We start from the raw sequence: 18,234 nt of genomic DNA, 5'->3' as shown, positions 1-18,234 counted from the left end.
AGTTGTGAATACACAAAGGGTTTGCAGATTAAAGCTGCTAGTAATTTGTGGATAAACCACGAGTGTTTGTAGTTAAAACTGCCAATACTTCCTCCTTTTAAAGCGTCCCGCCCCATGCAATGCAATATGACATGCTATTAAGAGTATAGTACAGAAATAGTAGACATGCATAAAATGTACTCAATTTTAACAATAATAGTGGATATGAATGTCATAATTTCAGTTTATCAATAATAGTAGGTATTTTGTTCATGCAATCAGTAATACTGTAGTACGAGTAATAATGATAGTACATCAATAACCTGATAACAGTAAACAAGTTTCAATCGCATATCATGCAAAAATAGAAATAATCTAATCAACCAAATCATAGATTCCACCTTATTCAAAATATTAGATGCATAATTGTAACAGAAAAAACTCTAAAAATAGTTCATGGATCATGCAAGGACTAAATTGAATAGTTTATAAAAATTTTAGGCAAAAATATAAAATTTGAGAATCAGGGAACACACGGCCGTGTGGGAAGCCTTGGGTCGTGTGAATGGGGTACACGACCGTGTGGTCAGGCCATGTAACAGACTGAGGTCGTGTGGAATTTGTAAAATCAAGGTGTAGGAAAGACACGGCCATATGGCAGACTGCGAGGAAAGGTTCAGGCTATGTGCGAATCAAACTCCTAGCGTTTCATGGTGGACATGGCCGTATGAGAGGGTCATGTGGTTCACACGCCCATGTGGTAGACAGTGTAGCTTTATCCTAGGCACGATTTTACCTCGATTCACTTATAAAAGAACACACACATGTTACTGAGAGATCGAGCAAAGATCCTCACGTCCAAATCTGATTTGAGATACATAGAATGAGTCTTTCAACCAACAATTATGCGAGAATTAATAACGGATTTCTAGAAAAATCAAGATTTTGGAAGATTTTCGGCAGATTTTCTGCTAGATTCGTAAATGATTCATTAATCTAGATGAACGATTAACACCAGATGTAAATACTACAAGAATTCGAGATTAATTATTGGTTTGAATTGAATGTACCGATTATTGGCAAGGATTGGGAACGTTTCTAACGATAATTTTGTTTTTGGCAAAAAAACGAGTTAATATCGGGGATGAACTTTGATTCGAGTTGCAAAAGGAAATATAATTTCAATAATGGGAGGAAAATATTTGCAAAGAAAAAGATGGAAAAGAAAGGGGAAAATAAATAGGGAAAAGAAAGCAAAACTTTTAGTTTAATTGGGAAAATGAAACTATAGATCTATTATGACTTGAAAAAGAGATTAAATATCTAGGGTTTTCAAACTTTAGAGGTTGTTTGAGCAATTAATTCATTTTGCCGGAAATAAAAGAAATGATAGTGAGAATGTCGTGATTTGAACCTGGGTAATAAGAGAAAAATAAATGTTTAGCCATTTGGGCTACCGTTCATACTTATTATATTTTTACCCAAACTATTATATATCCTAATATAGCTTTGCTGCTTGGTTGCTGAAAAAAAAAATGAGAAGAGTGTGGCTTAAACCTTTGATTTCTTAAAGGGACACTAACTACTTAACCACTAAGCTTAGGTCATAACCTAGTTAATTATTTCAATTAACCCCCTATATTTTGGGGTGTGAAAACTATATATAATTTGAATGTCTTAAGGGTCTTAGAGATTGACAAATCTTTTGGGTTTGCTTTGTTTGTTTTTTGCATTATAAGAAAATGGTCAAAGTTCAGTTTTGCCCCCTATATTATGTTGAAACTTGATTGAATCTATAATTTGGTCTTAATACTTTTATAATATCATTAATTAGTCGTTAACTATTTCAATTATAATGCTGACATAATTTTTTCCTTAAGATATCTATTGGAGCGAGCCCAATAACTAATCTTCCGTATTCTGTAGGCCCATTCAGAAGGTAGATGTTAGCCACAAGTTTTAAAGCTACTCCATATCCAAGGCGATGATCGAACCCTCAACCACTGATTAAGATAGGAGAGACTCTTACCATCTCATTTAACTCCAGTAGTTTTATGAAGTTTAGTTTTAACTAAAAAACAAAATTAGGGGAAAAGGTGGGATTATCCAAACTCTTCAATTTAAATAACAAATGCAAAATTAGGTGATCCATTATTTCTAAATAAGATAAGTAATAAAAAGAATTGAACTAATAAATTGATGGGTAATATTAAAAAGAAAAGAAATGATAATCTAAATTAACAAGTTATTTAAATGCATAAAATTGAGTGTAAAAGCTGTTACATTACCTCATGAAGATTTAAAGTTGGAAAATTTAAGATAAAAGTGAAAAACTTTTTGGTAGAGTTGTGGAGTCTATTTGATAATGACATTATTGTTCATTAGAATTTGACTCCATTTCTTATTTAATTACAAACTAAATCCTGCTTTCCGGCATGACGCTTCTTTTTTGTTGTCTTTTAACAGCCCCAGATTCATGGTGACAATAATAATAGTTCAAATGTCATATATAATAAATAGGATATGGGGGCTATTTTTGGGGTTAACATTATAGTTATATTTTAAAACAAATTAATTAAAATTGGTAAATAAGGGTGGTTAAAAAAATTGTGATTGAAAAATAAACACCTAAGATTATGATTATTTATAAAAAAGAAAATGAGGATATAAAATAAGAAATGGGGAATGCGTTAAGGTGCAGCATCCGTAGTTCCCTCCCCCTAATCCCATTTATGGTTCGTTACGCTAAATTCTCACATTTCCCTATTTTAATTATTTCTTTTTATCACTCCTTTTAGGTCAGCATTCGAAGAAGATATGGCGCCAATTTATTTAAACAATTAACCCGCTCTACGTTTATTTCATCAATGGAGAGAGAGAGGGTCATGAAAACGTGAAAAATGAGAATGAGACAACAGTTGTTAAGAGGCCGGCACAATGTTCCCAGCCAGTCCACCTCTACTAAGCTCTTTCTATTTTATTTAATCACCCCTCCTCCCGGTCAAAGTTGGTCACCGACCACTCTTTTCTTTTGCATTTTTCAGATCATGAACCCTTTTTATTATCAAAAGTATTGGTGTATATTGTTAGTTTTAATTTCGGCTAAAAAAATCTGAAACCTTGTTCCTATTTTCATGCTCATCAAGTTAAAAGAAATTAAAGTCAGTATGGTTGGGATTGCAAGGGGTCCGTGCATGCAATCATTCTTAATAAAGTAACAATACTGTAGTTGTACGTTACATTAGATTAGAAAGCAGGAGCAATAAACGTGATATCTCAAACTCTGGTTTTTACCACTACCACTCTCCACCTTGTCCCTCAATCTCCCCCGGATTATATTGTTAAATTAGAAAAGAGTGAAACAACATTGAACTGTCCACAGGAGAAAAGTTGATTCAGAGAAACTTGCATATAAAAAGTGAAGGGGAAGTGTCGAAAAGTTTTGGCAGTGTGAGGTGGCGTGTCCAACTCAATCTATTTGTAATGTAAAGGGTTTTTCTTTTTTCTGGAAACAAAATTTAGTTGAGATGATGTAATAATAAAGACCGGTCAAACATCTGGTCGGAACTCAGTCACGTGTTTCAATGAAGAAAACATGTGTGGTTACATCAACCGTCTCAGAATTTTGCAGATGTGAGTTATATAGAGCGCTTCGCAACGCTCGTCTCTGCCCTCCTTAAAATTTCGTTTCCTTTTTTTTTCTTATATATAAATTTGGACGTATTAGACGAGGCAGGGATAGATCTTGGCTTTTCAAAATGGAAAATTAGTCTTTCGTCTCTTTTAAAATTACAAAATTACAAGCTAATTTTTTTGGTAAATTGACATATTACCACTCTTTTAAAATTTAAAATTCAGTTTTAACCCTTCCAAAAGGGAAAAAGTATATGTTTTAATACCTAACATTTACATTGATGTATACATTTTAACTCCCCTAAAATTCGATTCTTTAAAAAATATTTCTAATTTTCTACTTCAATTCATGCTAACCTGAAATGTGGCCTTGCAGTGGCAAAATGTGGAGCCCCAAATCTTTTGAGCACTTGGGGACATTTTTATTCTATTTCTGCTTTATATTAGTTTATAAAATAAATCTTAAAATAATTGAATGAAAGACATAAAGATTTAGTGGATTTCAATAATTTGTATTTAACTGAATTAAATTGGAGTTATGTTTGGTAAATTTGCAAAAGCAAATGTCACCAATTGGTGGTTGTATTTAGAATTTGGGTCAAAAGAAGCGTGTTTGATGTATAGTTTTGATTAGGATATATCCTAGTAAATGGGCACAAAACAAACAAACAAGCGAAAATTGGCTTCAACCATACTCAACCACAGTCCACATGATCACGTGGTTGCCCATGCATGCATGCAAAACTTCACCATTCTTTTAGGGTTTTGTTTGTATTCACAGCAGATACGAGGGGGAAAGAGAAAGGCAAAATCAATGGCAAATGCGTTAAGCAACATCCTCTCCATTGTCTCCTTCATATTCTCTGTTCCTTATTGTTTGAATATTAAGATAAAAGTGCAGTTTTTTCTTCTTCTTCTTCTTCTTCTCTTTTTTTTTTTTTTTTGTCTTAAAGTTTGATTTAAGCTATAAGATAGATAGCTTAATGGTCCCTCACTCAAGCGTTACAATTCTTCAGGGACGAACCACATTGATGCATTCCTACGTTAACCACTCCCCAAGGACTTTAATCTTCACTTCTAAAATAGCTTATACCTTTCATTTATTTATTTATTTATTTTTAACCGATCTACTTGTGTTAGAGTAATAATGGGTGGTTTGCATTTTTCTTGTTCACGGTGCACATGGCAGCATTATTACTGCCATGAATTTCCACCAAACAATACCAATGGAGGTTCAGTGATGAATATTTAGTTACAAATGACAAAATTTGTTTGTTAGTTAGCTCATCTTATCACCTTCTTCAATGGATAAAGCCCCCACATCTCTCAACCACACCTCTTGGATTTCATTTTCTCTCTACAAAAAACACACACAGTATCAAAACATGACATGACACCAAAACATACCTGCCTGGTACAAATACATTAAAATTTCAATATCTATTACCATATCAAAAACAATACACAACGCCAATACATTGCAATGTCTAGATTTCAATTAAATATGGGTTTGCTTAATCCATGTATATATATGTATCAGATTTAACTATCTTAGTTAGTGAAGATTTGCTTACATTTGTGATTTTAATTAATTTCTTTATTAATCCACATATTTCTTGAAATTTATAGTATTGCACTTTAATACTGCATCCTAATCCTAATTAATAATTAGGAGAGGGTTTAGCATCACTTTCAGAATTTAATTGGTGAGAGAATGATTCTTATATTTCGTACGTTAAAAAGTTATTTATTTATTTATTTATTATAATCAGAGTCGAAGGATTAGGTTTCGCTAGATTGAATCCAAGAAAGCTTCATAAAATAATGCTTTTACCACTGGCATAAAAGATTTTCGGTTAAAAGTATTATCTTTTGTGAGAATGTTACTTTCTCTTAGTAGTTACAACTATGGAATGCAAATCCTTGGAATAATGTTGGGAAGCTAACTTTCTAATATACTAGGAAAGCTAATATATATTTTGAGACAAAATTACCCTTTTCTGTTTATTTATTTCATTATTTTTATACAATGCTTTTTATAAAAAAATTATCAAATTTATTTTAAATACTATCAAATTAAATTTAGTTTTATTTTAAATACATATTAGTTATTTTAAATTTAATCATATATTAAATTTGTGATAAATGTATAACATGCTTATTAATAATCAACTAACTTTTATTAATAATATATATCACTAAAATGTTAAAATTAATAAAACTTTCATTTTATTCACTAGGGGTAATTTCAAGATTTACCATCACATCCTTAATAAAGTGCTTGATGAACCAAGCATATCAACATAATTTTCTTGAGACTTTAATTAATAATTTCTCATGTATATCAAACACTATCATGTTACATTCTTAGTAATAAGATTCTTAGTGATCACATTCGCAAAAGTCACATTCTATTGAAATCTGGGAAATTACCAAAAGCCACCTATGGTTATGGTGAAACTCAAATTGAGACCTCAAAGTTCTCAATAAGGGTGAGTGTTCGATTGAATCAAGTTGAATGAAATGAAATTTTTTTGATTTAATCGAGTTGCTGAATCCTAATTTACCATTCTAACTCATTTTTTTAATCAAGTAAAATAAATTTGTTCGAGTTAAATTTTAAAAAATAAATCGGTTATATTGAAATATTGTTAACAATGTAACTATATTTCAAGTTAAAAGAAAATAAATACCATATATATTTGAAATTATATTTTAAAAAATAAAAGAAGGATTTTAAGGCATACCATATTGGATATATGGTATAAATAAATTTATATCATGGAAATTTCATTTTATTTGATATTTATGATATTAATAAATCAATCAAGTTTTGTTAAAATTATATTTATATCAAATAATAATTTTACTAATAAATAACTAAAAATTATAATGCATCAAAATTTATTTTTATTATAAGTCTAACAAATAATAAAAAATTTAGAACTATTTTTATGTAAAATAATAAATTTATTAATAAAAACCCAAAAAATTAAAAATAGTAACTATACATTAAATCATTTTTATTATATAATTATAAAATTTATTTATTATATTAAAAGTTCTTAAATAAAACATTAAAATAGCAAAAAGGTATGTCTATATTAAATTAAAATTAAAATTAAAATTAGATTTGTATTAGTAATAAAAGTGGGAAGAGATAAAATAAAAATAGTTACAAGAGTTTGAGTTCATTCACTAGTGGGATTGGAACACCTTATTGAAAATTATCCAAATACACACCACCAATTTATACTCATGTCAATGACAAGCCATTTTTACACGCGGCAGCCTTAGCTACTACAACCGTTACGCATTATATTGTTTATTTATATTACTTATTTGTTGGAATCGGGGCTCCGTTGGAAGGTAGGATTGTGGCAAAATATTTTCATTTGGATGTACAATTGGCTTTTAGGGTCTGAGGTTAGTGGTAATGTTTCCATAGTATCTGATTTTATTGGCCATGAAAATAAGATTTGGAAAGCATATCTAATCAATCTTTTTTTTAATAACATTGTTGCGGAGAGAATAACGAGTGTTTTACTTGCAATATCAGTTCAAAAAGGGATGTTAATTTAGAAGGTCAGAAATATTGACGAATATATTGTACGTAGTGCTTATAGGCTTTTACTCGACAGCTCTATAGCCCCTAATTACACAAAATTATGGCAAGTACAAGTTTCTAGCAAAATCAAATTTTTTGAGAACTTGTACAATAAGAGGATTGTAGTTTCACCAATTTGCCCATGTTGTAGGTATGTTCTTGGCCAACATCGAACAATTCAGATAACTTTAAGGATTTGATGGTTCATGTTTTTAATAATGCTCGTTATGAAGTCAGTCGTATGATTGTGGTAATCGGGAGCATATGGTATTCTTGTAACAAATTGGTTCATGAGAACTAACGAATTAGCAGGGGAATTAAAAATGCTAGATGGTAACATACCATCTCAATCTTGTCAGCCTCTCCCCTCAACCTCGTTTGTTAAAGTTAACTTTGGTGCGGGGTTTAAAGTCAAATTAAAACAATTAAGATCAATTGTTGTTATCTGGAATAGTGATGATTTAATATTAGGACCGATAGTAGTGATGAACAAGAACATACCTGAGAACCCCTCGCTTGCCTCTCTCCATTTAGCCTCTGTTGTTTTTTGCTTTTTAGATGAGTTTTTGCATGTAAAAGTATTTTTTCTTGAAAAACAATGAAGAACAGACATCATTTCAAAAAAAAAATTTAACTTAAAAAAAAAACATTTTTTGGTAGATGGAGAAGTTAAAATTTTTAACTTCTATTTACATTTTTAACATTTGTCTTCTCACAAAATTTTTAGTATTTATATTTGGTATATAAATATTATCCCTTTTAAAAACTTTAATCTAAATATATGTAATATTTTAATTTGTTAGGTTTATAATTTCTATGTTATGTTAATATCTAATATGAGTTATATATTCAAATGCATTTTAAAATAAAATAATACAAATGTGTTAAAAGTATTAATTAAAAATAAAAAATTTTAAAATAATACAATTGTGTCAATATCTAATTACAAATATTTAATTATTATATTTAAATATTTAAATATAGTTTATATATTCTAATTAAATTTAATAAATAAATAATATTAATTACTTAGAAATATTTAAAATTAATATTATATATTAAAATATTAACAATAAGTTATAATAAATTATTTTTTATAATTTTGCTAAAATATCATAATATTTACTAATTTGAACATTATTTAAATAAATATTTGTTACTTTATAATATCATGTCTAAAATAGACATTTTATTTCTCAAAAGTACTTTTTGACAGTAATACCAAACACTCAAATTTCTCAAAAGCACTTCTTAAAAATATTTTTCCATAGCACTTTTCAAAAACAATGAAGAAGTGGCCCTCTGAAGACATGGTTTCTGATGGGTGAAACGATTATTAGGAGACTCATAGATACCCAGACGTACCAATCAGTTATCAGCACTTGTATTGATGGGAAGCAAGGTACGACTGGTTTTGGTGCTTGTGGGTTCAAAATTTGCAGTAGGAACAACAACCTTGTGGGGCTTCGATTTTAACGAGAACAAATATTGAGTGGAGGAGCTGCCGAATTTCGCGGAGGTTGTGGTGAGAAACAATTGTTGGTGTGTAGATCCACCTGAGTGAAGTTGGGAGGTTCAAGGTTTTTTAACAACTTTATTTTCAGTTTGGAAAATTGTGTTTATTAAATTTATTAAATGAGGGACATTCATTTGGCTAACTGTGTTTTTAAGGGAGAGTGCGGAAGCAATAATAAAAATATTTACATAAATCAACCTAATTTGCTTATATTCTTAGAACAAAACTGTTATCCTTGTATGTCCACAAAAATATCAAAATGAACTAACGGACGGATGCATTCTATAATAACGTGGCTTAAAAGAGAAGAAACGGAAATAAAAATAACAGTAACCGAAGTGAACCTTTGCTCGTTGGTGCAGCTGAGCTGAGAAGTTTAAAATCGTCGGACCCGCAAAGAGAGAGCGTGTGAATCACTCCCAAAACAAGAGCCCAAAATGGCCGGCGGTGTTCACGCGCCGGACCTACGTTGATTCTCGTATAACCTTGGAGCAAAACTGAATAACAGAAAATAACCGTAGTTAGTTTTTTTTTACTTGAAACAAATTTAACCGCTTTCAAAACAAACCCACAACTATTTCTGGAGTTGGACAAGGTACTGCTGCGGGCGAGACAAAAGGGAAACATACGAGGTATTTTATCGCTTACTTTGGCTTTTATCTTTTTCTTTTATTTACATTTCTCTCGTCTTGATAATAAAAAATAAAATAAAAAAGTTACAAGGGAGTGGTCGGAGTTGTTGAGTTTCCCAGTGAATCCTAAAACCGACGACGAGATGAGGGATCTGGGTCAACGGTATTTGACCGTAGAAACAGCCACTAAGCAGGGTCAATAATGTAATTGAATGTTCTTTTGTTGTTTTCTTATACTTTCCAAACTTGTTTAGGTTATCAGTAGGCAGCATATGTTTTTTTACTAATTATTCAATTATCAACATTAATTAATTTTAAGATTATTTCAACTCGGTTCTGTCGTTGTTCCTTTTATCCCTTTGAGGCCTCTGGTTATATATAAGGTCTCAGTTTGGCTTTTCATTTCCTCTCTTTATCTTTTGTGTTTTGAGCCACTAAGATAACAGATATAGGGATAGAGAAAATGAGAACAAGAAGAGGCCTTTGTTACCCTAGGCCCGCCGATGTCTGTGTAGACAAACTTCTTGTTAAAACTCAGGATTTCGCCCGAGATTTTATGGGTTGCCGGAAACGCCAAAGATTCTCCCCGGAGATTGCAGGAAACCCTGATTTCTTCGATCTTTTACCCGATGATATTGTCATTTCTATATTCTCCAAGCTCAGCTCTACTGCCCGTTCCCCTTCTGATTTCATCAACGTCTTGATTACGTACGTCCACCTCCACTGGAATTTCCGATTGTGTTTTTAGCCATAAGTTTGGGTTTCTTTTTCTTACGAATTTTTATTTTTATTTTGTGAAACCAGATGCAAGAGATTTAAGAGTTTAGCACTCAGTTCGGTGGTGTTATCCAAGGCATCTCCGAAAATGTTTGCGATAAAAGCAATAAACTGGTCGGAGTCAGCTCACCGGTTCTTGAAGACTTGCTCTGATGCCGGAAATGTTGAAGCTTGTTACACTCTCGGCATGGTGAGTTGACTCGGAATCAATACCAACTGATTATGATTTGTTGTTAATTTTTATCGAGTCTCTTACTGTTTAACGATTTGCTATCAGATTCGGTTTTACTGTTTACAAAATCGAGGGAGTGGAGCCTCTCTTATGGCCAAGGCGGCGATTAACTCCCACGCGCCGGCGCTTTACTCCTTGGCTGTGATTCAGTTCAACGGCAGCGGCGGCTCTAAAAATGATAAGGACCTTAGAGCCGGTGTGGCTTTGTGCGCCCGGGCTGCTTTTCTTGGCCACATCGACGCCCTACGAGAACTCGGCCACTGCCTGCAGGACGGGTATGGCGTCCGCCAAAACATCGCCGAGGGACGTCGGTTCCTCGTCCAAGCCAACGCCCGAGAGCTAGCGGCGGTGTTGTCATCAGCGACTGCTTCCAACGAAACGACGCATGCTTGGCTCACGTGGAGCCCACACCCAATCCCGCCCGCCAGCCAACGTCATCCGGCCATGCCCGGATGTCCATTGCTGAGTGATTTTGGGTGCAATGTACCAGCACCGGAGGCGCATCCAGCGAGCAGGTTCTTAGCGGAGTGGTATGAAGGTCGGGGCCGGATACCGGGGCCTGGTTTGAGACTTTGCTCGCACGTTGGTTGCGGGAGGCCGGAGACAAGAAAGCACGAATTCCGGAGATGTTCGGTTTGTGGGGCTGTAAATTACTGCTCACGCGCTTGCCAGGCTCTGGATTGGAAGCTTCGGCACAAAGCAGAGTGCGCGGCTGTTGAGCAGTGGCTGGATGAAGAAGCAGATGGTGGTCATGCTGTTGCTGGGAATGATGACGTTATTGCTGGAAGTTAAAGGCCCATGGTAATTTACTGTTTCAGAGGCCCTAAAAGCTGAAAAAAGGAAATTTAGTATGGTGGTTGAAAGGGCAGAGTTTCCATTCATTCCCTTAATTGGGGGTGTAAGTTGGGAGTTATTTTGAGATTGAAAATTGGAGTTTTACTCTTCTCTTTTTGTATTATATAAATTATAGAGGAAAAATGGAGTAAAAATTAAAAATGAATGTTTGGGTAATTTGTAGGAGAATAATTCCATTGAAATTGGGCATTGCTTGCAAAGTGGGTTTGGGAATGGCATAAGAAATAAAAACAAAATTAGGTATGTGGATGGAATTGTGAAGTTGTATTTCATTCAATTCCAACAAAGAAAAGAGGGAGGCAAAGTGTATGGCAGACAATGGGGTTTCCTTTATAATTTTTCAACCCACTTTTTCCCCCCTCCCCGACTTTTTGGTGGTCAAAAAAAGGACTGACCAGAAAATTTTATATTCAAAAAGTGAAATTGGTGGGAGAGATGCATTTCGCAAGTGTGCGTTGAGTTTTTACATTAAAGTAGAGATGGTGGGGATGCAATCAGAGATGCACTTATTCTTCTTCATTAATGCTCATTGGGTCTATCTTTATTTAATAGTGAAGCCCAACCCATTTTAAAAGGTTGTTTTATCGACTTTGCAGACCATTCCTATCCAACCACAACCCTCTACTTTTTTCCCGAATAACATACCCATTTACTTTCCTAGTTTTTATCATTAAAATCAACCCTCTTCCTTTTTAATCCTTCATTCTTCTAATAAATAACACACCAAGATTTACTATTACACATAAATATACAAAATAAAAATATATAAAATATTCTTCTAAGGCCCTAGTTGAAATAATTTTCTAGATTTTACATAAAATATAAAATAACAAATATATCCTCTTACTAATGTTTTTTATTTTATAAAGGAAATAGGTTCTTTTGCTAATTTCCTAACTAAGGGCCTATTGAAAAAATTCCATTGACTGAAAGTTATTATTTTTAGTAATTTGTTTTCTTTTTTTTTTTGAAACTTTTCATATTGGGCTTTATTAATGAAAGAAGTATAAAAACTGTTCATAAAATGAAGCCTAAAACCTAAGAAAACAAACGGCCCAACACCATAAATTAGACCCAGAAACCTAATGACACGGCCCGAATCAGATGGCCATAAACAACTAAAAATATCTAGATATTAAAATGGAAAACTCTAGAAGCAGCATTAAAAGCGCCGATTCATTACCCAATCAGAAAAAACTGAAATTTGTCGTCTCCTTTCTACTATCATTTCATTTTCCTTTTGACGATTTCACTTTCAAAACTATCCTTGTAAATCTTTTATTTTCTTATTGTTTTGAAATTTCCTCTCTTTCAATCTTCGTCTCCTGAGACTCCCCTAGTCTGGCTCGCTTACCCCATCATACCTAGTTTGATCTTCAGCGTACTCAGGAACTCCCATTTCCAGGTATGTTTCTTCTCCTCTTTTTAACGTTTTTGTTGCAAGAATGTGTGCAAGGTTGTTCGTAGATCTTGGTGTATGTTGAAATCTAAAATTATTTAGTCCATATGTTTTCTGTTGGATATCATAAATGTAAGCTCCTACCATTGATCGGTCATGACCCTTTGTATTACATTTCTTGATTATTGCGAGGGAATCTCCTTCAAAAATAAATGACTGCCATCCCTTCTCGACTCCTACTTGGACCGCTTTCCAGCAGGCTATGGCTTCAGCAGCAAAAGCAGACGATAGGTCATTGTGAATTTCTGAACAGGATAAGAGAACTTTTCCTTCCGAATCTCTGGCCACAATACCTGAAGTTGATCGGTCCTGGCTCTCCTTATATGCACCATCAAAGTTAATCTTGATGACCTCCCACTGTGGGTACGTCCATCTTTTGTTTTCTTTTATTATCCTCAGATCTCTTCTTTCAAAGCCAGTTATCTCAGTGATGTAACTGTTAATAAAGTTTGCAATCTCCTTCCCATTACTGACTTTTCCTTCATGTATTCTTCTGTTCTTGTCCCTCTATATGGCCCGGAGTGCATAATAGAAAAGCCGACCTTGACAAGCGTTGAGCTGCTCTATCACCCAGGTAAGCCAGTGTACAAAGTCCTCACTTTGATTCAACATAATATTCTGAAAAGATAATGCTCTCCATACACCTATTGTAACAGGGCATTCCCAGAATAAATGATTCATAGTTTCAGCACTGTCTCCACATTGAGGATAACTTGTACTTATTGCTAGCTTCCTGTGTTACATATTTACTTTTGTAGGCAGATAGTTCCATGACAGCCTCCATATTGTAATCTTTACTTTTGTTGGTAGATTCAGGCTCCAGAGTTGTTTATAGAATTTCCTGTAGATGGTAAGTAAAGCATAAGCTCTAGGATTACCATTCGATCTCTATAATAGTTTATAAGCACTGCGGACTGTGAATTCACCCGACGTCTCACCTCTCCAAATAAGAAAATCTTCATGCGGTGTTCGTGCCAGAGGGATTCGAAGGATCCTTGCGACGTCTTCTCTTGTGAAGGTACTATTAATCAGCTCTTTTTTTCCAAATTATTTTATTACCATCAATTAGCTCATTAACTTTGGATACGCTCATAGATTTGAACTTTGATGAAAATTTAAAATTAACTGAATCTGGAATCCAAGCATCATTAATGGATATACTAGTACCCGTTCCCACTCTCCAACATTGACCTTTCATCAATAAAGCTTTAGCTGCTCAAATACTTTTCCACGCGTAAGAACAGGAATTGTCCAAACTGGAATTTAAAAAATGGTCGCTCAGGAAATATTTGGCTTTAAAAACCTGCGTAACAAGAGCATTCTGATTGTTGATAATCCTCCACCCTTGTTTAGCAAGTAGAGATATATTAAATTACGCCATATTCTGAAAACCCAGACCTCCCTCCTCTTTAAGACTACACATGCTATCCCATTTACACCAATGAATTCCTTTCTTGCCATTGCATTTTTGCCACCAGAATCTAGCGAACATATTTTCAAATTCCCCACAAAGCGATTTTGGCAACAGAAAACATGTCATAGCATAAGTTGGAATTGCTTGAAGTATTGATTTAATGAAAACCTCTTTTCCCCATTGAGATAAAAACCGTGTACTCCAATTCTCGATTCTCTGCTTGATTCTGTCCTTTAGATTCTGGAAAGATTCCCTCTTCTTTCTTCCAACCATATTCGGTAGTCCTAAATACTTCTCCATATTAGTCGATCTCCGTATTCCCATTTCAGCCGAGATACTCACTTTTTCCCCTTCCACTGTATTAGAGCTGAAGAAAATCATGGACTTATTAAAATTAACACGTTGACCCGAACAAATTTCATACTCCTTCAAAATATCTTTTAGGATTCTTGTTTTGCTCTTTGAGGCTTCGCCAAACAGAATGCAATCGTCTGTGAATAATAAGTGTGAAATTACCAGGCCTCTTTTACTAGCCTTCACCCCTTTAATCAAACCCTCCCCTGTTGCAATCCTGAATAAAGACGAAAGTCCTTCGCTACAAATAAGAAAAAGAAAAGGGCTGAGTGGGTCACCTTGTCGAAGTCTTCTGGAAGGTTTAAAAACACTGCCTCTCCTCCCATTGGTGGTTACAACATAAGAGACTGTAGAAATGCATCTCATAATTAATGACACCCATTCCTCTGCAAAACCCAAACGAATCATAACTTTCTTCAAAAAAACCCATTCAACTTTGTCGTAAGCTTTACTCATGTCCAGCTTCATTGCCATAAATCCCTTTTTCCCCGTTCGCTTTTGACGAAGTATATGTAGAAGTTCATAAGCAATCAAAACATTATTTGATATGAGCCTCCCTGGAACAAATGCACTTTGAGCACTATCAATACACCTTTCAATAATTCCCTGAAGACGATTGGGAATAGATTTTCCTATAATTTTATATATAACTGTGCATAAACTAATAGGTCTAAAATTAGCAAGATTTGTGGGTTTGGAAGTCTTCAGTATAAGTATAATCTCCGTTAGATTTAAACCTTCAAAATCCTTTCCATTATTCAAAACTCCTAAACAAAAGTTTTCAATATCTTTACCTACAATATGCCAATATTTTTGAAAAAATAGTACCAGAAAACCACCATAACCTGGTGCTTTGGTGGGACCCATTCCTTTGACTACATCATAGATATCTTCTGCCTTAAACTTTGCCAAAAGAGTTGTGTTTACATCCTGAGAAATGTTGTTATTAATACCTGTTAAAAGATGGGACATATCTCATACGCCATTAGTCAAGAAAAGATTCTGGAAATACTTCGTTGCAATCTTATTAATTTCTGAATCCTCGCAAGTTCCATTTCCATCAGCTGTATCCAACTTGCTTATTGTGTTGATTCTCCTCCGCATTGAGGCACATTTATGAAAAAATGCCTTATTCTTATCCCTGAGCTTAAGCCAGTTAGCCCGTGCCCTCTGTTCCCAATACACTTCCTCTTTGTCGATCTCCATGTTCAAATGGATTCTCGTGTCAATTATTCGCGCCAATATGTCACAATCTCGATCTTTTTCCATTAAATCTTCTAGCTCCTTTGAAAGTTTCTTCGTCAACCCCTTCCGTTTCTTCTTTATTGATTTTGCCCATTTTGATAGGCTGATCTGTAATCTTTCAATCTTTTCAAAAATAGATCCATTTGAAGACTCCCAAGCTTTCTTAATTTCCTCATCAATCGATTCCTCTGTGATCCACCATGCTTCAAATTTAAAACTTGGGGCTACTCTGAAACTGCTTTCATTGGTTGTGTTTATTAAAAGGGGACAATGATCTGAAAGTGAAGACGTTAAGTGATGAATATTTCCTCCTGGGAAAAGTTCCAACCATTTGCCATTCGCAACACCCCTATCCAGTCTTACTCTGATATTTGTTTCCGGTAAATTTCCTCTTTCTCATGTATACCATGTTCCCGAGTAGCCCACATCAATAAGTTGGCATTCGTTTAGGATATCGCGAAACTCTTTCATTATCCTCTCCTCCCTCGGTTGACCTCCCATTTTCTCAAATGAGTAAATTATTTCATTAAAGTCTCCACTCACTAACCAAGGATGATCTTGTTCCTGCCCCAAAAATATTAATAGATCCCATGAGGCCTTTTTATTCTGTGAATAAGGTGATCCATAAAAACCTGTAAATCTCCATTCTTCATCAACATCTTCTTCTTTGATTAGCACATCAATATGGTTCGTTGAGAAAGTTCTAAGATTAACCTGAACCTCTTTCCTCCATGCTAGACAAATCCCTCCCCACGTACCTACTTCTCCTACGTCCATCCCATTCATAAAACCACACTTCCTCCTAATTTCCTCCATGCGCTTTCCACTAACTTTAGTCTCCATCAAGAAGACCAGTTTGAGATTGTTTTGCTTCAGTAAAAATTGAAGCCTTCTCACTGCCCGTGGACTCCCTAATCCACGGACATTCCAGCATATAATTTTTATTACGTCCGGTCGGCTTGCCTTTTGGCAGCCGCCGATCTATTCTGATTGGGGTCTTCTATCAACAAACTGATTTCACCCTCATTAATTAAAATTTTTCCATCCTGCCTCATCCTTTTGGTTGTGCCTTCCCAAGTCTTCTCTGTACCGTAATCATCGTATAAAATCTCTGCTAATTTCCTTTTCTGTATAATACTTTCTACCTCATAGTGTCTCATCCTTCACATTGATTCTATTCTTCTCCAACTGGCTTTCCTGACTGGTTTCAGTATGTTTTCATCTGCTTTGCTATTCTCTATTTTTTCTTCAATTATATCTCCTTTTTTTTGTATCTCCATCTCTGATCCTAATGTTGTCAACCAAGAATCGTCTTTTGCCTCTTACATCGTATCACTTCTTTTTTCACAATATAAGTGCGTTTCCCGATTCTCGTTAATATTTCCTGCGTAAGAACATTGTGTTTGAAGTTTTTTTGATAGAGCATTCAACTTTAAACTCTCCCTGCCAACCAAATTTAATTCAGCTTTTAATGCTAAAGAGAAAGGTGGATCCTCTCTAATTTTGTTCTTCTCTGCAGGGGTTAATTCTGTACATTCATGAAGACCATGTCCCACTCGACCACACCCAAAACAAAAAGTCGGTAGCTTTTCATACTTGAAAGGGATCCAACATTTATTTCCATTACCTGTTGAAATAAAAATACCCCTGCGAAGGGGTTTTTGCACATTTAACTTTATTCTAAGGCGACAGAACTCACCAATAATTTTAGATCTGATCACTCCTCCAAAAGTGACTCCAATAGCATGCAAAAGATCTTTTTTATCAAATTCAGGTAAACATGGCCCAATTTTGATCTAGAACGATGATGAGACAAGTCTAATTTGATCTCTCTTCATTGATTTTGTTAATCGGTCAAAAACAATTAAATGTTTCCTAAACAACCAAGGTTGACCTTCCATAACAGTTTCTTAGTCTTCGTCTAATTCAAACACTATTAAAAAAAGGTTTTGCCCAACCTGTTGAATCTCAAATTTTTTCTTTGTTTTCTATATGCTTTTCATCTGTGCTTTAAAACTGTCCTAATTGTAAGATTTCTTTGTCTATACAGAATAGATCAGAGAAGGTTTACCGTTTGCCTCCACCATCAAACTCTTGACAAATAGTTGAATGAGTTCCTCTGCTAATAGGGAGATCTCGTCTCCCCCAAACCCATCATTGCCACCACTCTCCGTCATCCCAAGCCGCAGCAGCCACTGTTTTCGCTAGGACACCAGGGATAACACTCTTGGCTTCTAGGGTTTTTTTTAAATAGTAATTTATTTTCTTAAATGCGTTTGATAAATAAAAATAAAAATTATTTGCTAGATTTTTTAATAAGAAAATGTTAAAAATAATAAGTAGATAAGAGCTACTTATCACTTAATAAAGAATACGTTAAATTGATTTATTTTAAGACTATATTATCCTTTAACTATTTTGTAGTCTATTATATCAATTATATGATCATTCAAATTAATTACTTTCTTTAAGATATTGAACTCGAATTTCACATTGTTTTTATTTAACATTTATTTTTAGATTTATAATAT

At 34.1% G+C, this 18,234-nt stretch overlaps 1 protein-coding gene and 1 long non-coding RNA gene across 2 annotated transcripts; both read left to right on the top strand.

Annotated features, from left to right (window-relative positions):
• Nucleotides 1–9,761: 9,761 nt before the first annotated feature.
• Nucleotides 9,762–11,387, top strand: LOC105764339 (F-box protein At1g67340). The gene is made up of 3 exons (XM_012582872.2): nucleotides 9,762–10,075; nucleotides 10,172–10,334; nucleotides 10,422–11,387. The coding sequence occupies exons 1-3, from the start codon at nucleotides 9,831–9,833 to the stop codon at nucleotides 11,166–11,168; spliced, it is 1,155 nt and encodes a 384-aa protein (XP_012438326.1). The 5' UTR covers nucleotides 9,762–9,830; the 3' UTR covers nucleotides 11,169–11,387.
• A 1,041-nt stretch (nucleotides 11,388–12,428) lies between these two features.
• Nucleotides 12,429–17,909, top strand: LOC128035564 (uncharacterized). The gene is made up of 4 exons (XR_008192030.1): nucleotides 12,429–13,053; nucleotides 13,223–13,264; nucleotides 13,347–13,708; nucleotides 17,754–17,909. It is a non-coding gene; the product is annotated as an uncharacterized LOC128035564 (long non-coding RNA).
• Nucleotides 17,910–18,234: the final 325 nt, after the last annotated feature.

The sequence above is a fragment of the Gossypium raimondii genome, chromosome 12 (genome assembly GCF_025698545.1).
Source record: "Gossypium raimondii isolate GPD5lz chromosome 12, ASM2569854v1, whole genome shotgun sequence".
Lineage (NCBI taxonomy): Eukaryota > Viridiplantae > Streptophyta > Magnoliopsida > Malvales > Malvaceae > Gossypium > Gossypium raimondii.
The sequence above is the reverse complement of the archived record's forward strand: the minus strand, read 5'-3'. Positions and strand labels throughout refer to the sequence as shown.